This window comes from Parasteatoda tepidariorum, chromosome 5 (genome assembly GCF_043381705.1).
Source record: "Parasteatoda tepidariorum isolate YZ-2023 chromosome 5, CAS_Ptep_4.0, whole genome shotgun sequence".
NCBI classification, from domain to species: Eukaryota; Metazoa; Arthropoda; class Arachnida; order Araneae; family Theridiidae; genus Parasteatoda; species Parasteatoda tepidariorum.
The window spans coordinates 42,316,017-42,340,150 of record NC_092208.1 but is presented as its reverse complement, the minus strand read 5'-3'; the positions used below and the strand labels follow the sequence as shown (position 1 = coordinate 42,340,150).

Below are 24,134 nucleotides of genomic sequence, written 5' to 3'. Positions count from 1 at the left end.
GGAAAAAAAAAGGTCATTAAAACACTAACTTAACAACACACACACACAAAAAAAACTAAATTTGTAATTATTAGGAAAAGATACAGAAACATTAAAAAAATATGAAAGAAAATACAGTGAAAAATAAGAAAGACTTACCTTTAGATTATTACCAGTAATATTATTATAGCGGTCTATACTAGAAAGGATTTCCAAGGCAATATCTGGCTTATTCTAAAAAAATATATAACTTGATTTTTGTAAATTTATCAAAACACATTGAATCAAGCACATATACAATAACAAAATAATCTTATTTTATAACATTCTTTAGAAAATAAAAATAAAAAACTTATACCACGAAGGAATTGCAACAAAAAAATTTTGAAGTTCAAAGCTAAATTTCAATACAATTTTTAAAAATTTATAAAAATACAATTTAAGGATTGAATAAAATAAAATTCAGTCTAGAGTAGAGAGAGTTAAAATGTAATTCATTACAAGCAATCATAGTTTACAGCAAGTAATCATTAGCTATGATTTTAAGTAACTATGATAATATAGTATAAAATCCCATATCCTGATCTCGTTTTTGCTGAAGGGTTTATTTCCCGTACATACACTTTTTAAACATCAAAATAAAAAAAAATTTCGCCCCCCCCCAAAAAAAATTTTTTTTTCTTTGCGTACCTGCAGTTTTCAGAGAATCTGATGTCATTTGACACATGTTTTCAACATCTAGCTTCTAGTGATTTATGCATTGAACCCATAAATTACAAGGGAGATGGGGAAAACTACCAAGACCATCTCCTTTTGTGGCCCATCACCCTCCTCTAGGGGTTGGCTGACACATATTGCCCCTTTTTCTTTGAAAAAAAAAAACTTACCTTGCTAGTGAGCATCAATAAAACTGAAAATAAGATAAATTATATCTGATTTTAATTTAATTAAAATGCAAATAATGGAGCAGTTTTATCCAGTCACTTTTAAAAATATTTTTTTTTAAAAGAGGTGATATTTGAAACAAAATAATCAGAACAAGGAAAAAAATTAAAATTTATTTTTTAATGTAATCTAGAAGAATTGAAATCATTAAGAACCTAAAATTTGAGAAAAAAATTAAAATTTTAAAACTGAATTTTTTTATTTTTACTGCCCTTTTCAATGACTACTTTGTGTTGGTATATTTCAGTGAAAGCTTGAATGTCAGGCTTTATGTTTTTTAGATTTAAACATAGGTTTCCTTTAAAACAAATGCCCAACCAATTTCTTTGTTTTGTGAGAAGCTGGACGAAAAAACTAAATCCTCTTTCTACTAAGAATGTTGAAGGGAAAGCGATGAAAAGCAGTTTAGTTTCCCCCCCACACATTTATGGTTAGGTTTTCATAAGCTTTACCAAAGCGAACTCGTAAGCGTACTTTTTGAAAACGACCTTTGCCTCACATTCATACTTCAAGTCTAGAAATTCAGTTTGCAAAGAGGGAGTAAGCTTATTTACAGTTTTAAAAGAGAAGAGATCAAAAATCCAACCGGGAATTTCTAATTCTTGATTCCATCAGTTTTTATCAGATCAAGACGATCAGTAAAAATTAAAATTTTGTCTTCTAGTTATCTGCCATTGAAAACTTTATAAAGGTAGGAAACTGAATTAAATCTCTATGACCATTATTTGACTTGCAGATATCAAACTTGGCAATTAATGATTATAGGATTCCCTTAGCCTTAATAATCTTTATCTCGTTTCATTGAAGCTTTACGTTGATTTCGTTTGTTTGTTTTTAAAAAATATCCATAAGGTAAGCAAGTTTGAACATGCATTGCTGCAAATTCTTACTTAAAACAAAATCACTGGATTCGTGAAAGTCAGCAACCGAGTAACACATAGGCACGAATAGTTTCTTTTTTAAAGTGCTCTCATGGCCGTATGTAGGAGCAAGCGTTTAAACTCCATAATTTTCAAGGCAAAATGCCTGGAGCAAACAGTCATTAAGGGAATTTACTTTGCTCTTATTGATTTCAGAAATAACAAATTGTAAAGTTTCATGCAGCACACCACTCAACTGTTTTGCAGCCAAATGTTGACAATGAATGACACAGTGAATTATGATGACCCCTGCCACTTCTTTCTTAAGTGAGCAAGAAACCCAGCATGTTGACCAGTGATAGTAAGAGCACCGTCTATTGCACAAGCACTCATATTTAATAGAATTTCTTTTTCCACAAAATAATCTTTCACTATTTTAAAAATCGACATTTCCTCGTTGATCTCCCTACACTCTTTGATAAACCACACATAAGCTAATACAATGGCTATGTTATCAGTCGCAGTTCATTAATCTATCTGCAATGCAAATTTTCCTTCTTACAAAAATTTGGTGAGCTTTATTTGACATCTGCAGCTATTTGGTTGATTCCCTTGCAACAGTATTGTTATTCAGAGAAACCGAGTGACACATCTTATAACTCGATCTCTCAAAAGACATGATTTCAACTATTTTAAAGAATTTTGCAAAATGTGTGAGGTTTACCACATTTAGCTATCAATAAAGACATTTAAAATTTTACAATGCTTAGTTGCTCCCCATAATCAGCAAAAATTCGAGATATTTTTTGAGTCTATTACAGAGGGTGGAAAATAAAGTTTTAAATTAAGAATCTCTTGCAAAATGCAGCAGGGTTGCATACGAGAGTAAAAAATCCTTACCACTGAATCCAGTTCAGTATACGCAAGTGCGGACCTGCAAGTATTTCATTAAACGCGTAAAACAAATAGTGTTTTCATACACTACAGACCGACGGTACATTGAAATAGATTGAAGTTGAATTAATTATGAAACATTGAACAGGACAATGTCTTTTTGCATAATTTGGGGGCGAAAATCAACATGGTAAAGAAAAATATCACAATTCGAAAAAGGGAAAATTAAGCACTTTATAAAAACACCCGTGGAAAAAGCACCTTTAACCCACTGGCGGTTAAGCAAATGGGTAAAATTGGGAGAATGTGTCTCCCCTATACACTATTCAACTATCTATTAACATGGAAAAACTGGTTTTGCTATGCAGAGAAGACTGCAGGTTAAAATGCGACTTTTTATGTGCAGAACCGTCAGTGGGTTAAAGGCTTGAATTAGGCCGTTTATCAATAGTTTTGAGATATTGAAAATAACGAAGGGTTTACTCATTTTGTCACAATATACTTTTGCTAAATAGTCTTTCATTCAAGAGGGGTTCATTGCCTCATCACTAGTAAATGTTTTGCCGCACAAAAGAAAACATGGAAACTGCACATTTTGCAGTAACAAAATAAAACCAAATTTTAAAATACTTCGACAAACACTGGCGACACTTCCTTTTTGAATTAATTGCGAATTTTCACACTTCAATGTGAATGCTTGAAAACCAGTTGTAAACTGAGCAAACTAGTAAAGACTGGCGGATTTGAGAAAAGATGTATCTCAGTTCTCTGAATTGACGATTTGCACTGCTGTATAGCGACAAATGTTTCAAACTTGTTTACTAATCGGCTTTTCCTCTGACATGTCTTTAAATTGGAAGGAGAATGGGCGAGATTAGAGAGGAACGTTTGAATAGAAGTAGGGGTATAATAACCCAGCAGATACAATCAGGACCTTCAAGAGAAGATATTTCTATTCTCGAAGATCAGATTTTTACTTGTTTCCACCTGCGATACACTAAAACTTGCAGGTTCTTTTTCAAATTTTCATAATGTGAAATGATTTTCACACTAAACTTTTCTTGGCATAAAACAAATTTATTTAAACACCTACTATGCCACATCACAAACATAAAATTAAGTATATAAAAATATTTACAAATCACATCGTCAAAAAGCGCTTCGCTCCTTCCTCCCACATACTAATCCTTTTTTCACCACTCTCCATCAGAAGCGAGATTCTCTTTTAATTAATTCTTAAGTTTTGTTCATATTTTGTAGCGCCATCTAGTGGTGGCAAACCTTACAGATACCAAAGACACTCCTAAACTTTTATTCCTAAATTCCTATTCCTAACGCCTCTAAAGTCCCTTATTTTTTAATTCTTGTTTCTTTGTATGAAAAATAACGATAAGTTTCGCATGTTTACAATTTCGATATTCACTGGCCTTTTTTCGTTATTATTAATTTCAATTTTTTTTACTTTGAATACTTATCACCCCAAGGTTGGGAAAAACTAATCTAGCATATGCTGTTCCTCTGTAATGCAGGAAGACCTGTTTAAAAAAGTGCAACTGAATCCCCTTTCCATGGTGATGGCTAAACAAGTATAGCAACTAGCTAAAAAAAGGGTAATTTCTTAGAATGTGGTAATTAGATTGCTAGGGACAGAGGATATACCGTAGAAATATAATAAAAAATAAATTAATAATCAAGGCTTAGAGAATCAATAATAAAAAATATATTTGAAAAGTAGGATTTATAGGAGGACTTTGACCTACGTGTTTTGGAAAAATTGAAATATGTTTGGAAAAATATTTTTGTAACAGTTTATGAACAGGTTGAAAATAACTTTGGGAAGGAACAGAAAATTGGTCCAGAACAGGAAACACATTTCATAGGTACACTATTTGGAGGAAAGTGACGGGACACGACACTCTAACGACATAAACCCATATTTATTCAAATTAATAGGACGTAGGATCTCCTTTGGCTGCGATCACAGCTGCAACCCTTCTGGGCATTATTTCCACTGAATTAGCCATAGTGGCAAGAGGAATTTCCTTCCAAATGTTTAACAGGAAGTTCCATAGTTCATGCTTGCTTTTGGGGAGTGGGGTGCAGGCCCTCAACCGAAGGTCCAATTCGTCCCAGAGATGTCAATTGGGTTAAGATCAGGGCTCTTCGCCGGCCACTCCATGCGTTTAACATTGTTGTTCACATACCAATCAAGAGTCCTCCTTGCAACACGGGATCTTGCGTTGTCGTCTTGATACAAGCAATCATCAATACCGTACGTTGTCCACAAGGTAGGAAGGACATGATTGTCGAGAATATCACAGTATCCATCGGCATTCATCATACCATCAACCTTCACTAGTGGGCCAGCCCCATACCAGGAGAAACAGGCCCATACCATCAATCCTCCTCCACCAAGCTTTACAGTTGTCCCGTCACTTTTTTCCAGATAGTGTATATCGATTCTGGAATAATTATATTACAGGGTTCCTACACTATTTTGAGAAAACAATATCCTGACTTTTGCAGGTACTAATTATCATTACTAGATTAAACTTTTAGTGTGCTTTTGTAGTTAGATACGAAAACTATTTAAATAAAAAGATCAAGAAAATCTGTTGGATTATGGAAATATTATTTTATTTAATGTTAAGTGGAACCAAATGCATGAGTGTCGTCAGGATATAAAGGGTTAATCAAATCTGTGAGATGTGTATCAGTATCCTCAAATAATATTTACTCTTAAAACATACTAGAACAGTTGTTACATTAAGCTAATAATTTTTAAAAATCACCAATTCACTTCAAACTGACTTTTCTTTTAAAAGATAATATTGAAATATAAAGGGGAAAAAGTCAAGAAAAGTTAATTATATACCAAAAAAAAATTCAGATGGAAAAATTATGCAACTTGTGAGAAAAATAAAATCAAAAATATCTTCTTTTTTTTCAGTATTTTTAAATTTACTTCTGTAATACTGTAAGCTTCCGGAGAAACTCAGGAGCTCCTATGTTATATAATATCAACATATTTTGTTTGACAATTTCTGAATCAAGAACATCCAGTTCTGTTGCAGCAGCTTTCGTCAATTTAGATTTTCTTAATTTCAAATCATCTATCTTTTCTTTTTCTCGTTTTCTAGAAATTTCAACTTTTTTTATTCTCTTCGTTTTTCTTTTTTTTTTTTTTTTTCTTTTTTNTTTTTTTTTTTTTTTTTTTTTTTTTTTTTTTTGGCTTCTAATGCATTTCTGCATCTTGTTCTAGATCCTTTTACAGCATCTAGCACTTTTTCATTAATGTTTATGTTTTTTATTCCATTTATAAATGAAACATAATCATACACACGCCTTTGTGAAATAATAGAGTCTTCATTGAGGTTTTCGACCAATAAGCTTTTATTGATTGAAAACCCCCCCTTCGACTGTTGCATTACCATGAGAGAGGATAAGAACAATTTTTATAACCTCCCACAAAAAATTTTTTTCTCCGTGCAAATATTTCGGAAAAAATTTTTCCTATCTCTGTTGCTATGGATTAAACTCTAAGAAACTCTTTTTCTCTCCTTTTTTAAGGCAGCATCACACAACAGTAAAAATTCCTTATTTGCTTTTTCTGCCGTTGTTTCATCTACCCAGTTATTAACATGGAGAATTTCCAGACAGGTATCCATCCTTTGTTGAGTAATGGATAGATGTTGAATGATCAATTCTGGAACTAAACTTGAAATGCCACGTGTCATACCAAACAACAATGGACTTTTTTTGACCGTCGTCAAAAGGAATTTTCGACATTCTAACTTGAAATATCCCTTTTCTTTCACATTACTTTTTATCATATTCAGATATTTACTTGCTGCAAAACCTATAATCACATTATTAACACTTAATAGATTGTCATTGCTTGTTAAGTCAATACTTGATATTTTCTTTGCAGTTGTAGCATTGTCTATAACAGACTTTTTTACATATCGCCGCAAAGGATTTTGTGTTAGTTCTGATATACTGGAATATAAGTATTGACTGAGAGGTTTGGAGGTCTGCAAATTTAAAAGAAAAGGTTGAAATTCTTCAGAAATTAGCTTAAAGAATGCTAATTTTGGTAGCATTATCGGATCCTTAACACAGTCTTCGACATTTTTTACTCAGATTCCAGCTGATTGAGAATTTTTTTTCTCTTCTATGTACCTTTTAATGTTGTCAAAAATTAATATGGCCCACTCCACACAAGGAAGATTTTCCAGCCACCTGATTTGGCAGAACTTTTTTGGAAAAAATTTTGCTAACAGATTTTTACCAGATTACAGAATTTTTCCTTGAAACTTTATTTTTGCCTGTCAGTCTTTGAATGAACTATAGTTTTTTTTTTTATTTTCCTTACTTTATGAATATGTAAATCCTTATGAATATGTAATAAATAATAAATGTTATGAATATGTATTATGAATATGTAAGAAAAATCCTGACTTTATGAATATGTTAGAAAAATCCTGACTTTTTCCCGACTTTTTAGATTAATTTTAGAATATCCTGACTATTGCAGGTTTTCCTGACCGTGTAGGAACCCTGTATTAGGAAACAGCTGAGCCTTTTCCCCCCTGAGTAACTCAATTTTTAATAAAGACCCTTTCCCCCTTTAAACTGGGTTGCTTGATTGCAATACAAATCTGTTATTCCCAAGTTAGGGCACAAGAAAATTCATGGATGCTGGGGAAAAAAATGGTTTTTTGGTCTAATTTGCAGAGATTTGAAAACTAAAGCAGGGGTCTGTCCAGGTCAAATTTACTACCACTTAGCGGTACCTTCACAAATTCAACTTCAGGAAAAACGGTAGTTTCACAAAATACTTTTTAAAATTTAATTTTTGTACCCCGTTAGAAACGATAAATTCATATTTTTATGTTGATTTTTTAATAGTATTTTTAATTTTCACAAATTATGTCTAAATTTTCACAAAATAGTTACCTCTCAGAAAAACCCAGACAGACCCCTGTTAGATTATTGAGAGGAACACATTTCTTACTTGATTCAAAGCTAAAGCCACTACAAAAGTTAGAGCTTTTCTTAGAACAGGAACTCTAGCTTCTCTTGCCAATGTTACCAACTCTGTTGCTCTTTGGAAAGTTTCTGGAGTATTCTTTATAGAAATAAATAAAATTAAACAATTATTATTAACAGATGAATATTTACATACATACAAGTGGAGAAAAATCAGAGGAAAAATACTCATACAATTAAGATAATGAATACTTAAATAGCGAAGAACTTTTAGTTTTAACTGATAAATGATATCGTGACATTTGTTATTTATATATCTTTGAATTTATAAAACAAAGAGGGTACAAGCTTCAAGGGACAACAAGTCCAATTTNTTGACCTATGTGTTTTGGAAAAATTGAAATATGTTTCGAAAAATATTTTTGTAACAGTTTATGAACAGGTTGAAAATAACTTTGAAAAGGAACAGAATATTGGTCCAGAATTGGAAACACATTTCATAAGTACACTATTTGGAAGAAAGTGACGGGACACGACACTATAACGACATAAACCCATATTTATTAAAATTAATAGGACCTCCTTTGGCTGCGATCACAGCTGCAACCCTTCTGGGCATGCTTTCCACTGAATTAGCCATAGTGGCAAGAGGAATTTCCTTCCAAATGTTTAACAAGAAGTTCCATAGTTCATGCTTGCTTTTGGGGACTGGGGTGTAGGCCCTCAACTGACGGTCCAATTCGTCCCAGAGATGTTCAAATGGGTTAAGATCAGGGCTCTTCGCCGGCCACTCCATGCGTTTAACGTTGTTGTTCACATACCAATCAAGAGTCCTCCTTGCAACATGGGATCTTGCGTTGTCGTCTTGATACAAGCAATCATCAATACCGTATGTTGTCCACCCACAAGGTATGAAGAACACGATTGTCGAGAATATCACAGTATCCACCGGCATTCATCATACCATCAACCTTCACCAGTGGGCCAACCCCATACCAGGAGAAACAGGCCCATACCATCAATCCTCCTCCACCAAACTTTACAGTTGTCCCGTCACTTTCTTCCAGATAGTGTATATCGATTCTTGAATAATTAGATTAGGAAACAGCTGAGCCTTTTCCCCCCTGAGTAACTCAATTTTTAATTAAGACCCTTTCCCCCTTTAAACTGGGTTGATTGATTGCAATACAAATCTGTTATTCCCAAGTTAGGGCACAAGAAAAGTCATGTACGTTGGAAAAACAAAATGGTTTTTTGGTCTAATTTGCAGAGATTTGAAAACTAAAGCAGGGGTCTGTCCAGGTCAAATTTACTACCATTTAGCGGTACCTTCACAAATTCAACTTTAGGAAAAACGGTAGTGTCACAAAATACTTCTTCTTAAAATTTAATTTTTGTACCCCGTTAGAAACGATAAATTCATATTTTTATGTTGATTTATTATTATTTTTTTTAATTTTCACAAATTATGTCTAAATTTTCACAAAATAGGTACCTCTCAGAAAAACTCAGACAGACCCCTGTTAGGTTATTGAGAGGAACACATTTCTTACTTGATTCAAAGCTAAAGCCACTACAAATGTTAGAGCTTTTCTTAGAACAGGAACTCTAGCTTCTCTTGCCAATGTTACCAACTCTGTTGCTCTTTGGAAAGTTTCTGGAGTATTCTTTATTGAAATAAATAAAATTAAATAATTATTATCAACAGAAGAATATTTACATACATACAAGGTGGAGAAAAATCAAAGGAAAAATATTCATACAATTAAGATAATGAATATTTAAATAGCGAAGAACTCTTAGTTTTAACTGATAAATGATATCGTGACATTTGTTATTTATATATCTTTGAATTTATAAAACAAAGAGGGTACAAGCTTCAATGGACAACTAGTCCAATTTTACAGTAGTAAAATAACTTAAGAATTGAAAAAGAAATGAAAATTTGTATTTTAATTTCTAAAAGCAACACATATCAAAAGAAATTTTTTCCCCAAATGGAATTAAGAGCTGCAATCGCAATTACTATGTAAGATCAATAATAATGTTCCATCCTACAATTTTTTTTAATCATTCCTATAATGATCTTTAAAACAAATTCAATCTTCAAATTTAGCTTCTAATGATTTACAGACAGTAACAATAAATGTTTAAGGATGAATTTGAGTTATTTCTTTAAAAATAGCAGACATAGAATGTGACTTAGAATTAAAAAAAAAAGTTAATTAAAATAGAAATATGTTAAACATTTTATGAATAGAAACAAATTTGCTACATAATTCAACTATTCCACATAAGATTTTAGATTAAAAAAAAGATAAAATATATTTTTTAAAAATTTTATGATTTGAATAAATATACTGTTATCCTTTAAAAAATGCAGAGCCATTATCAAACTAACTAAACTTGTAAATGATTTAACAATTTATTAATAAATTGCATTAAATTATGTTAAACATAGTTTTAAACAACTGTTAATTACAAACTTAATGGATATTTTTTATTTCTTCTGAATGAACCAATAAGCTATAACAATATTTTTTTTAATAATAAAAAAAAAAAAATTATAATGCTTACTAGTTTATAGCAAGCCCCTGTAGCCAGAACTACTCCTTCTCTGGGAAATTTAGTTTCTGCTATCTTTTTAGCCTGCAACTGATCAAATGCATCCAAAATTTCTTCATATTTTCCATTCTTGAAATAAATATCCATGCCTAAATAGTATGATTTCAATTGATCAAAGAATCCTTCCAGTTCCTATAGAAAAGAGAAAAAAGATGTCAGTTAATTTTTAAATAAAAATTTTAATTAATCTACATATATAGTCTAAGTAGCCATTAAATCATATTTAAGTTACATATTATTTTTAAATATACTTTATTAAGTTATATATAATTTTTCAACAGTTCTTAAACAATAAAAAAAAGTATTACCTAAATTTTGTACACTTCAGTAATAATTTCTCTTATTTAAACTCAGGGTTCGCCAAGTGGGCCCACTTTGAAAAAACCCGCCTCTGTTTTATTGAGTTGGCCCACCTTGAAAAAACCTACTTAGAACACTAAATGTTTTTTTTTTTTTTTAAACTGTTTTCACTAAAGCTTATCGATGCACACTTAATTTTACATAATTTATTGTGCAACATAAATTTGTCAGCGTTGCGAGCTATGATTAAGTTTTTAATATTTGTAAAGAAAAAGAAACTTTAAGGTATAATTTTATATTACTATTGAAATCTTTAAGCAGGTTTTTTCTAATTTTTTTTTACTAAGTGATACATTAACAAATTTAAAGTTTTATTTTCTGGTTTTTAAAAAATAAGCTACAACTAAATATATGCTTTTTTTCATAATTTTATTGATACATTTGTATTTTGAAATTAAAAATATAAAGTTAAAATTATTTATTTAGAAATGAAGCCTTTTTCTGTAGGTTAAATCTTTGAAAAAAATGAGACAATAACTGATACTCTTTATAATTATACGTCATGTTATTATAAAAACATGGAAGACCATTAAATATTTATTTTAGTTTTATTTTATTAAAGTTAAAAGTCAGATGAAATTTTAATTTTTATTGATTATAAATATTTACTGATTATAAATTTATAATAGGTAATATATATATGCTTAATAAATATAGTAAATAAATGTGTGTGAAAACTAAAAGATTAATAAACTTGTTCCTTTTATATTACTGTTGCATTTATATTTTAAAATTGTGAAACCTTATGTATTTAACAGTCAAGAAGATTCAAATATGTATTAGTAAAAATGTGTTCTTTAAACTTCCTTTAATTTTGTTACATGTATTTTAAATTAACTTTTTGGATTTATTTCTATTTCTAAGCTTATACAACACTATTTAATAAAATTATTCACACAGTAAAACTTTAAAGTTTATGTTTACTAAATGAAAAAAAAAAAAACAATTTTCCCTGGGCTTTTTCAAACCCTGTTTAAACTACAATGCCTCAGCTGAATCCAATAATTAGTTAATATATTTCACAGTTTAGTTAATAGTTAATATATTTCACAGTTATAACCACATTTTTCAACCTCAAGTAAAATGCATATAACTTATTTTTTCAGCATAAGATCTCTTTAAAAGGCTAATTTCGAGTGATACTTATAGTACACTCTACACTTTAAACATCTTTCACTTGAATACTATCAAATTAAACTTTGAAATAAAATAAAAAATTTACATGTAAAGAGTTTTTTCCCCTTTTTCAATAGTAAGCAGTCATAATTAAACTATACACCTTCAACTCTTTATACTGCACAACAAAATGACATTTTTTTAAATGATCATATTAAAACAATGACTGCTACTAAAATGAAATCGTTAGATAATAAAATTGGTCACTTTTTACAATCAAACCGGCAAAAACAGAATCATTACAATATCAAAATGTTAAATCCATCCCTTAATAAAATCAGTATTACACTTTTAGAATATAAATTTTTTATAAGGCATACATTAATAAAAAAAATTTTTTTTCTTGCCTGTTCTTGAAAATAACAGGCTAGAAATAGAGATAGAACTTTCTATCTTCTCGAGCTTTGAAAGCATATAAATAACACATTTCTATATTAATTTTAAACTTTGCAATTTAAACAAATATACAAACATTTCAAAAATTTGTAAATAGAAAAATGTTACTCAAAAATAAAATTTAATGTAGCAATACATTCAGCTTTTAAGGTACTTATAAAGCATAACTTCGAAACACTTTTTTTCCTTAAGACTGTTTCTTTAACTTCGAAACATATTTTTCCTATGCGCGTTTCCTATTTTTCCAGTTTATAAAATTAGACACTATAGAATCAAATGTTCTCAGACTGGATGTGATTTTAACAGCCATCATACACTGAGCTGTATAGCACTCAGAATTTATTGATAAAAATAGGTTGAAAAAACTATCAAAATATTTTGATTATTTCAAGTAAAAAAGATCCCAATTACTTTGTTAATCAAGGTCCTATTAGATATTAAAAATATTTTAATGCTCTAACCTAGGGGAACACAACCTTTTTGAGTGAAGGGCCACTTGCACAGCAGGTTGGCTAACGAAGGGCCGCACATGTATTGAGACATGTTAATGACAAATGTAGTAATGTTTATTTAAACATTAGCGTTCTATTTTTTTATCAATGAACTTTGTAATATATTTGCAAAAAATTAAAGGTGTTCATTTTTAGAATTCATTCAAAAATAAAGAATAGCAATTTTTTTACAAAAAAAATTGCTATTTTTATCATATGAACAATAGATTTATCAAAATAAATAAACTTTGAAGAAAAGAAATGTTTTTTTTTTATCATATCATGCAATACGAAAATTCATTTTAGAATTACGGGGCGCATCCAGAAAGTAAGTTTCCCTATTTTTATTTTAAAAAAAGAACTCATACTTTCAGGAACATATTTATTGGCAACAAGTACAGCAATGTCTCAGCTATTTTCCAACATAGTCACCACCAGAATTGAGACACTTGTCGTATCGTGGGATCAATTTTTGTATTCCTCTGTCGTAGAACTCTGCCACCCGTAAATGGAACCAGCGTGTGACAACTCTTCGTCGTTGCCAAAACGCTCACCGGAGGACAGGAATTTCTTGAGGTGCAAGAAAACATGAAAATCGCTGGGAGCAAGATCAGGGCTGTAGGGTGGATGATCAAACAACTCCGAGCCAAATTTCGTCAAAACAGCTGCTGTGCGTCGAGCTGTATGTGAAAGAGCATTGTCATGGAGGAGCACAACACCTGCAGTAAGCATTCCACGCCTCTTGTTTTGAATGGCACGTCGCAATTTCCGCAGTGTTTCACAGTAACGGTCAGCGTTTACTGTTTCACAACNGACATTTTCAAAAACGTTCTTGATTGGCCTTATTTTTTAGAGTTAATTTATGAATACGTTTTTCCAGGAAATATTATTCTGAGCATTGAAATTTCAGTTTCAGTGCTGCTATGCTGCTAAAAGATTTTGCTACTTGGCCCCAAGTGTACGGCGTTCAGTCGATTTTTCTTCTTTTTTTTTTTAAACGAATATTTGGTTTTTGACCAAATCACAATTCATTACCACATTCGACCAAATCATATTCGTTGTGGAAAAAAAAACGAAGGAAAAATAACAAGGATTTACGATAAAACTGCACCGAAATACCGTATCAAAAAGTGATTATTTAATTGCGCGATTAACAATCACGTGTCGTAATAACATCATAGTTAAATAACGGGATTGTCAAAATCATATGAAAAAAGTATAGAAATAATTGGGTGAAATAATTACTTATATTTATGCTGAACTCAGCACGAATAAAGCTTGTCAAATGCACGATTTAAAATTTGCATGTCGTAATAGAATAATTGGAATTTTCTATGATACGTGGAAACGCATAGCAATAACTGCCGAAGAAAATTGTTGAAAAAAAGAAAGAATTGCAACAAAAAAAAAAGATAAAAAATCACTTAGATTTAAGATGAAATCGTCACAAATAAAGTGCACCAAAAAGTGATTATTTAAATGGGCGATCTGAATCTCGTGTCGTAATGAAAATTCGGGATTTCCGAAATCACGTAGAAAAGCGGAAATAACTGTTTTAAAAAAATCATTTATATTTACAATAAAATCGGCTTAAAGAAAGCGCATTAAACGTACATTTACTAAAGAATCTGCTATAATTGATTGTGCCAAAATGTGATGACTTAAAAGTGCGATTAAAAATTGCCATTTTTTAAACTTCTTTTATTGTGTTTAGAAGTTCTCGCGGGCCGCATTTGGCCCGCAGGTTGTGCACCCCTACTCTAACCCTTTTAACAATTAATATTTACAAAATGAAGGATAAAAATGCTGACAAAAATTCAAAGGGAAAAAGAGTCAAACATTTACATACTTGATCCTTGAAAAAATCATAAATCATGTCTTGTTTCTTAAGATAATAAAACAACCTCATTGTTACAGGTCCAAAAATAAATGTCCCAAACCTCAATTCTTTGTTCTGTTTGTGATACCTGAAAAGTAAAGAAGAAATCAGCTTTTTCAACTGAACTACACATATTTAAAATACTAATCTGCAAATGGTAGAACAGTGTTTTTACTACAGCGTGAGAATCTCGAAATTTTTTTTCTTGTCTTGCATTAAAAATTATTAATGTTCGCACACTCTATTAATCAATTTCAAAATGCACGAATCTCCCGAATTTTGGAGAAAATTTCGTCTACCGCCATTTTGAAAAAGACATGAAAACAGCTACGATAATTGTTGAGGGGAAAAAATGAGTCCTTTATATAATAAGTTGCTTAGTTATATAAGTTATATAACTAAACAATATAAGTTAGCTATATTTTTAGCTGTTAATGAATTATCAAACTCCCGCATCGACAATTTACAGCAATTTGTAAAAGTTGAAGTCTGTGAAAACTATGCTGGAAGACCTAACAAGAAGAATGAACATGGTAATAACTTCAACGAACTTCACTATTCCATAACAGAAATAATTGAAAAGCCTATGCTGGCAGATGTAGAGGATAGGAAAGTGTGTGCACAATCCTACAAATTTAATTAGTGATACCAAATAGTTCAGCATCTGTTGTAAGGTCATTTAGCACCCAAAACCGAATTAAAACAAAATATCGTAACAGATTGACTGATGAGCAACCTAATGAGAATGATGAAAAAGTAGATATTGAACATTTTCCATGTGATGATGCAGCAAAAATATTCAATGGTTTAGAAATTAGAAAATGTTAAAAATTTATTATTATAATTAAAGAAATTTTTTTTTCAAGTCTATTCGTGTTTTTTTAATTTTTTGAAATCTCACCCAGTTTTTGAGAAAGGGTGAGAAATTCTCCCCCATTTTTTTTCTGTAATGGAAACACTGTAAAATGACAGTAGAAATATAACATAGCTAAAATATTCTTACAAATAACCTTCACAAATTAAATAAGAATATTTAGACCACAAAATAAGTACCTAAGTTCAGTAAATTAGTTTCAAAATATATGAAGGCATTTAGATAAAAGAAACTCACACAATTAGCCAGAACTATTATTTTCATAGAAAAATAACATCACATTAAATAGAGCAATTTCAATGATTGAGAAGATCAAAACTACTTTTCTTCATAAGGAAAGGATTCATGTTGAAAAAAATTTCTAAAATAGTAATAAAAGTTTGCTATTTTAAATGTAGCTATCATTTCAAAATGTTAAATTAACAACAAACATTTCATTAAAAGTTTCTAATTAACTTTAAACGAGATTATCATACTTATTATCTTTCAAAACTACCAAATTAGAATAAAAATTTATACAAATAATTTAAACAAAATAAATGGATAAGAGAAGAAAAAAATGCAGCTTAACTTTAGCAACAAACCTTTTAATCATTTGAATAGAAACTTCTATATCTTCTGGAGTATCTTCACATGAATGAATTACAGTCTTTAAATCTTCAGTAAATATCATAGATGGAACAGTGCTAGTTACTTGTGCTTTCATACGGTTAAAAAAATTTCCTAGAAAATTCCATTTGAAATAAATATAAATAAATTTGAAATGGATATAGTTGTTAATACAGCTGGATATAGAGAAAAGTAATAAAGAAAACAGAACAGCCATTTTTTTAAATAAACAATAAGTGAGATTTTGTATATTTTAATTAAAGGGCAATTCCACGGAAGTGTCAACTTTTAAGTGAAATTTTTTTTTTTATGAATTGCATATTTTAATTTTAAAAATATGTTCAAAAATAGCCTAAGTCTACATATTGCCGTTTCATTTTTGATAAATTTTAAATTTTTTGAATCTGGCAGCATTCTAAAGTAATCACATGGCTGACAAGTGAATTGTTCACATTTGTGCTCAAATTGTTTTCTTGAAAAATACTTATAAAATAAAAGAAATGTATCTTTCTTTTGCAATATTTTGATAAAAATATGCATATAGAACAAAATTTAAACATTTTAAGTTTAATATATAAAATAAAAGTAACTTCTTTTACGTCATTCCGTCACATGTCTTAATAATGCATAAATTTCCTGAGAACGAAGATAAGATGTGACATTGGCAAGTTAGATATAAAACCTCTTCAGAGACAACCTAATTTTCAAACTGTTGAAATTTTTACTAATTCTTACATAAATATTAATCCTGTTTATCTGTTACATTCTGTTTATCATTTACATATTAATAAAACATTTTTTAAATGAAGGCTTTCTTCTACTAAACTTTTTGTCATTCCGTCACAGCAAATAGATGTTAATAAATGCTAGCCAACCTGAGGTTAATTTTCCAAATTCACATTTTGCACTGCTTACACATTATACTAAAAGTAAAAAATACTTCAGAAAAATAATAGCTACAAAATTCGCAGAAGCTACCAGTTCTAAGCGGCATGCCAAAAGCTTGGTTGCCAAAATGTCATTCCGTCACGCAAATAAAAAGTTCGCAAAATTAAAAGTAAAAAAGATAGAAAATCCTGTTTTTTAGTTTATGAAGCACATTATGCCAATAATAATGATATGCATGAGGAAAAAAAATTTATTTGAAATTAGATACATAGAAACTTCAATTAATTATAATTTTGCAAGTCAAAATGTCATTCCGTCACATATGGAATTGCCGTAAAACCAATTTTTTTTTTATAATACTTGCCTCTCATATTTCCCAATCTAGTAATAGTTCTCTGCCTTGCATCAACATATTTGTCAATCCCAAGAAACTGATCATTGTAAAGATAACGAACATCTACATTTAGAAAAAAAAAATTACAAATAAATATTCATACCACAATATTGCACAAACATTATTAACCTGTCATATAAGATAAAAAATAATTAAAATCTTTGTACAGTGCACACACACACACACAAAACACATTCTATATTACTTTTGATCCAGCGATTGATATGCTAAATAATCAGTGCAGATGATATTTTCAGTCACAAAATCAGATACAAGAACAAACTTTCTCTAAAAAACTAAATTTTCCCCCCCTCTGAAATCTGATTTCTGACCCACAAAATATCGAGAGTAGACACGATCTGGAAAATACGATCAAAATGAAAGTTTGAATCCATAAATATTAATTTCTTTCTTTACATATTAGGGCATATTTTTTTAACAAATTAAAAACTCTTTGCACACAATTATAAATTCATTTAAATTTATCCGAAAATAAACAAAATTTTATTTAACAATGGACAAAAAATTTTTAATTGTGAGGTATAAACACGTTTTGATTAGCATAAGCAGCAAAATTTTTTTAAGTAAACTTTAAAAATTGGTCAATTAGTTTCGGAAAATTGAATTTTAGAAAAGACATATTTTATAAATTTAATGTGTCAGACTTCAGCCAAACTATTTTATTTCGACATATAAAATTACATTCTTTAAAATTATGTAAAAATTTTTATGCTTTTATTTTGGAATTCTTTTGATCATAATAATAAAATCACAAATGATAAATTATTAAAAGCCACCTGGTCTCCTCACCACACTCCTTTACTGTACATTGACTTTTCTAGCACTGAAAACTAGGGATGCAACGAAGTGATTTGGCACAACAGCCAAATACCATATATTCAGCACTAAGTGACGCTGCTCAGTAATATGTACTGAGAGAAATTTTTTTTAAAAAAACAGATTTATAAGGGATTACATAATATGGCTATGATTGTTACCTTTTAGAGTTTGTCCAATCTTTATTAGTTTCTAAAGTGTCATTGCCCAGTTTTCACTAAAATTAGGTACACATGTAAACACTGATTTGCAATACTTTTCAAAACTTAACCCATTCAAAATAAATCAATAATTATTTAACCCCTTACTTACCGAGTAAAATGTACGTGATTCACTCCCCAGTGCGCTTTGTTACGCGGTGTTTTAATGGGAGGAAAAGATGCACGCTTTGCAATTTAAAAACAGTTTACTTTCACAAGGGAAGAAAAAGGAAAAAGAGAAAACACAAAACTTAAATTAAAGAATAAAAATACAACATAAAAGATGTTAAAATTTAGCTGTTATGTGATAAATCCTAAAACATATTTGGACATATAAAAAAACCTCATATTCATTGCGCTGATAGCGGGACTCTCGACGAATATACACAGGAAATGAAAACGAAAGAAGAATAAACTGGACCTTACTCAAATAAAAGCACACAAGCAATAAAAATTGAGATATAACTTTTCCAACACATCCCTTTCCCCCTCCTCCGAAATTGTTAATACATTCATTGCAAACACCTTCATTGGCTAACACTTTCAAGGTCATTTTACTGCATTCAGAAGGCTGGAGCGTAGCTCTATTTATAGCAGCGCAATGCAAGGCATCGTACTTCGGGTAAGCGTATATATACGCTTACCCGAAGGTAAACAATTACCGAAGGCAGTTAATGCACAGTCTGGCCGAGACATAAATATACGCCTGCGACAGTTAAGGGGTTAACCAAAAGTTTTCTGAAGAAAAATTATAAAATTTGCTTAACATGTGATTTGGGTAACAAAATTTAGATTATTGCATCATCCTAATAATTGCCTTTCTTATGACAGGTTGAAGCAGTCTACTTGCTTACCTATAAAATGACAAAAGATAAACTTTACACAATTAAGGAACCACAAATTTGCATTTAAGTGAGATAGAACTGGCAACACCTTAATTTAAATAATAATTTCAAAACCATTTATTATCGGAAAATATACGACAGAATTGTTTGAAAATTTCTATAACTCGTGTTTAGTAAGATATAATGCTCTATAAAATAGAATATTCTTTCAGTAACAGTTTAAATAGTAGTTTTCGAAAAACAGAAAGATATGTAAACACACAATGAATTTAAATTTCAATCGGAGATCAGTCATTAGATTTAATTGAAATCATAAAATGGTTAATAAATTCGCCCTAATTTTAGTTACTAGAAAAAACAGATTATAACGCTGTTACGTAAAATACCGATCAAATTTTCCAAGATTACATAACTTATATCTTGAATTATTTATAAACCTATTCAAAAGAAATATAAAAAATGCATCATTTCCAAAAAAAGCAGTATTTATTAAAAATATGTCAGCGTCTTTACAGTAAATTGTAGCATAACATTTATGTATTAAAAATAATATTCGTAAGTAATATATATTTATAAAATCAAGCATACTTAGTAAACTTTTATTTTCTTGGACAAATCTTGAGAACAAAACATTCCCAATAGTACATTTTCTGAGAGAATTCATTTTGGACTTGAAAAAATTTTATTTATTTAATTTGCCGGCAAATTTACTAAATTTTGCTTTAACTCAACCAAAGGTCGACCATGCAGGTACCGTCGCTGTTAATAATAAACGGAGTTTAGGTGCAACCCAACTGCACTTCATTCTATTCAAAACTTTAAATATTATTGAAAGTTTAGGACTCCTGAAAAAAGTTTTGAATGCATAATTATAGAAATTATATATCTTAGGGAAATAGATGTTTGAAATCTTTAAATCATTGTAGAAATTTTAAATGATTGATATTTCTGTTATAAAAACTGCAACTGTGATTATATATTATTGTTTTTATTTTCACTTCTCTGCTTGGGAAAGAACAGAAGGAAATTTATTTAATTCTTAGTATTATGAATTTTATTAAGAGATTAATGAGATATGGTCATATATCTGTCTTATAAAAATATCAAGTAAATTATTGTGATACCGTAAGTAAAATAACGTTTAAAAATCTATTGAATGTATGGCAATTGCATCCATTATAATTAAATAATTTTGTACTACGTCTTAACTATTGCCGTTTGAAGCAACTCAAACTTAAATATATATCATTTTACACATTTTAATTTTATTTCTTTCAATTTTTTAAAATAATCTATTAGGATTTACATTGAAAAGCATTTTGTAATTAAAGATTTAATGATATGTTTGAAAGCATGATGACAGACAACAAAAAAAAACCCGGCTAAATAAATGTTGTTAGAATGAAATCACTATTTCGTCCCTAATTTTAAATTATTCTCATGTTTCTAACATAGTATAATGTTATCGCTGGAAGTAGAAAATATATTGTGATAGTAATAAAAGTATTCATAAGAGCTTCCAAGATTTTAAATCGATTACAATAACGATTTGGAATTTTGAATGAATTTATTGGTTCGTGTTTAGTAAATGTCATTCTATTAAGAACAAATCACAGGATATAATTATACAATTGTATTAATTTTTTTTTTAATGTCTAGTTCTGTAGCCACAAACTTTAACTGAGTTGTTGTCTTTATATTTTAAGTGGTAGCTGTATTTAATTTATTCTGTTTAATTTTTGGATTTAAAATAATTTACATTATTACTAGATAGAAATGGATTAAAATATGTATATATCTAATGGAACCTTTATAGACTGTTTCTCATGGGCCTAAATACTGAACAGCTCTGTACATGGGTCAACTTAAAACATCAAATAATGACTTGAAAATACATGAAAAGTAATGACCGAACTTAATAAGTTTATTGTAAATATAAAAATTTAACTTAAAGTCTTATGTACTTACTGCAAAATTATTTATAATGCCAATAAAAGTTGAGTTAACAAATTATATTATTTAAAATATTTTTAAATTATAATATGCATTCGTTTTTTTCTTAGCACAAAGAGTAAATTTTCAAACCTCTGTCCTACAGCTTGCTATTCATTTTCTGTAAGTTTGTTTGAATGCAGAATTTTCCTCATTATTTCAAAGGCTTCACCATTACAAAATAAAATATATCATAATGGTGAAGCCTTTATATTAAAATATAAAATTTTGTATTATAATATTTACAATACAAAAAGCTATATATATGTATAGGTTGTTTCGAATTGCTTGAACAAAAATTTAAGATGTGATAGAAAACATCTTAAGCAATATTCGCCATACTCGCCTTGGCTAGAAAGCAAATGGTGAACCAATTGGAAGTATTCATGATAGAACAAAACACCAGATAGATAAATTAATTTTATTGACGTATTGCATCTGCATGATATAACATAACTTAAATATATGTATATATATATTTTTTATTTCTAATTTAGATATTGAAATTAAAAATGAGCAGCTCTTTAACATCTAGTATTGATGGGTCATCAATCTCCTTTGAAAAACAGCGCAGAATTTTTAAGATTATAGTTATAGGTGATTCTAATGTCGGAAAGACATGTCTTACCTACAGATTTTGTGGTGGGAAATTTCCTATGAGAACTGAAGCAACAATTGGAGTCGACTTCCGAGAAAGACAAGTTGTTGTGGATAATGAACCTATTAAGGTATGAATAAATCCATTTTTGTTTCTGTATAATTTTTTTTTAAAAAATTATTCCATTTTTTGAAACATATTTTATTTATAAATTTTACTTAATCAAAAGTTTTCCATGTGACAGTCATTTACGACAAAATACTGATTTCGTTTAAAAATTAAATTTTCTATATTATAAGATTAGATTCAAAAGGAAATTTTTTCAAATTAAGTATTAATTAAAAAAGCTTTGAAGATAATTAAAAATTTCAAAAGAGAAAATTTTTTAAAATAAGATACTTATTTAAAAAAAATACCTCGATTTAATATTGATATTAATATTTACTACTTTTCTTACTTTTACACTGGACCTTCATACATAAAACTAAAAGCATTTCTTACTTTTTCATTTACATTTATAACTAATTTGCGCATTGCTAGAATAAAGTAAAAAAAATTTTAATGTAATTTTTTAGACTATATTTTTTTTTATTTAGCTAATTTATGAAGGAGGGATTTAAATATATTTTATTGATAACTATAAGAATTTTTAATGTAGTGAAGATTTAATAATTCATTTATAACTTCCATTATCTGTTTCTGTTTTTAAGATTCCACTTTTATGTAATTTTTTTTCTACATCCATTGAATTAGTTATTACATTCAATCATCATTTTTGTAAAAAAAAAATTTTTGCCTCCTTTAAACTCATCTAAATTGCATTTTTATATTTAAGCTGTAATTTTGCTTAGTTTAGATAATTTTACTGTTTTTTTTATTTAGTTTTCTTAGTTTTAATATTATTATATAATAATTTTCATAATTTATTACAATACATAATATTCCTCATATATTTTAGTGGTATTATTTTATATATGCTGTAATATTTAAGTAGAAAGATTATCCTATGATATGATAAATGTTATCTTTTTGACGACATCCGGTCTCAACAATATATCATCATCTTTTCTTTTTTTTATTACTTTGGTTTATGTCGATTTCATAAGTTGTGTAAATATAATCTAATAGACTATTTTTAAATGTTTACTTGTATAGTTACAACTGTGGGATACTGCTGGCCAGGAAAGATTCCGCAAAAGTATGATTCCTCATTACTACCGCAATGTCCATGCTGTTGTTTTTGTGTATGACATTACAAAGATAGGATCTTTTCAAAATCTTTCACACTGGATTGCTGAGTTTAAGCAGTATCAAGGACAGTGTGAAGACATTCCAAAAATATTGGTGGGAAACAAATGTGACATTATTGATGCTGTTGCTGTAAATACTAATATGGCTCAGAAATTTGCTGATGACCATGACATGCCTTTATTTGAAACGTCTGCTACTGATGATCGAGAAGCAGAACATGTGGATGCAATTTTTATGACCCTTGCTCATAAACTGAAAAGTCGCAGGCCAATGATGACCTCATCATCATTGCCGAGAAGTTCGAGTAATATCGTTGCTAGCAGGCCTGCAAGTTCTTCGGTCGACAAAGAAAAAGAGAGTAGTTGTTGCTAATGATCCATTAAACTGTATCAATTTAATTTAGAGTGCTATTATTCTAGTTTGTCATATATTTGAGCTGTAAAAAAAGATGGTTACTGTTTTGTTTTTTCTTCCCCTTGAAGGATCTGATATATTTTAAATGAAATTTTGTCAAAAGCGGCAGTAAATTCTTATTTTTTAGAAACCATTTATGTTTGAAAAGATACATAATTATAACTGAATCAAATTTGGTTATGAATTGTGCCAATATTTATAAAAAACTCAAGATAATCCAATAATTTCCCTTAAGTAAATTATGGTAAATACAAGCAAAATTATTGACAAAAATCTAAGTTTTGTTTTTTCTGCATTTTAATATATATATTAAAATCTATGTAGTATAAAAAAAAATTAATTTTTTTATTTGGTGTAAACTTCCCCCCCCCCTTAATTACTGTTCTAAAATAATTATTTTTTTTGACAGAAAAGATTACTCATTGAAAAAACTTAATGATACTCTTTCACAAGGATCCAGTCATAAATAAAGCTGTAGATCGTTCTAACAAAATCTTTGTCTTTCATAAATACTTTCAGATTATTATTAATCTTGTTATACTTATTGTATATATTTTATTAACTTAAAATTTTTGAAAATTGTTCAATTTTCCAGCAAGTTTATGACTTAATAAAATAACTTTTATGCTTTGGTA

The 24,134-nt window shown here is 29.2% G+C and overlaps 2 protein-coding genes across 3 annotated transcripts in view; one reads left to right on the top strand and one right to left on the bottom strand.

Moving 5' to 3' along the window:
• LOC107437503 (pentatricopeptide repeat-containing protein 2, mitochondrial) overlaps window positions 1–20,208 on the bottom strand; it is a 24,508-nt gene extending 4,300 nt beyond the window's left edge. The window contains exons 1-7 of one of the 2 annotated variants that reach the window (XM_043053728.2): window positions 19,833–20,208; window positions 17,333–17,425; window positions 16,056–16,194; window positions 14,568–14,685; window positions 10,248–10,427; window positions 9,224–9,337; window positions 139–213 (exon numbers count right to left, since the gene is read on the bottom strand). In XM_043053728.2, coding sequence (XP_042909662.1) covers window positions 139–213; window positions 9,224–9,337; window positions 10,248–10,427; window positions 14,568–14,685; window positions 16,056–16,194; window positions 17,333–17,425; window positions 19,833–19,908 — 795 coding nt within the window. In that variant the 5' untranslated portion in view covers window positions 19,909–20,208. The remainder of the gene's footprint in view (window positions 1–138; window positions 214–9,223; window positions 9,338–10,247; window positions 10,428–14,567; window positions 14,686–16,055; window positions 16,195–17,332; window positions 17,426–19,832) is intronic. The other variant, XM_043053729.2, reaches the window with a different exon arrangement.
• Window positions 20,207–24,134, top strand: LOC107437504 (ras-related protein Rab-33B). The gene is made up of 3 exons (XM_016049525.4): window positions 20,207–20,369; window positions 21,734–21,964; window positions 22,990–24,134. The coding sequence occupies exons 2-3, from the start codon at window positions 21,749–21,751 to the stop codon at window positions 23,455–23,457; spliced, it is 684 nt and encodes a 227-aa protein (XP_015905011.1). The 5' UTR covers window positions 20,207–20,369; window positions 21,734–21,748; the 3' UTR covers window positions 23,458–24,134.

What these genes read in the sequence shown, in the direction of transcription:
- LOC107437504 (XM_016049525.4), top strand. Translation starts at nt 21,749, where the DNA reads ATGAGCAGCTCTTTAACATCTAGTATTGATGGGTCATCAATCTCCTTT. An exon ending in TGGATAATGAACCTATTAAG is followed by an intron (nt 21,965 to 22,989) that starts GTATGAATAAAT and finishes TTACTTGTATAG; the next exon opens with TTACAACTGTGGGATACTGC.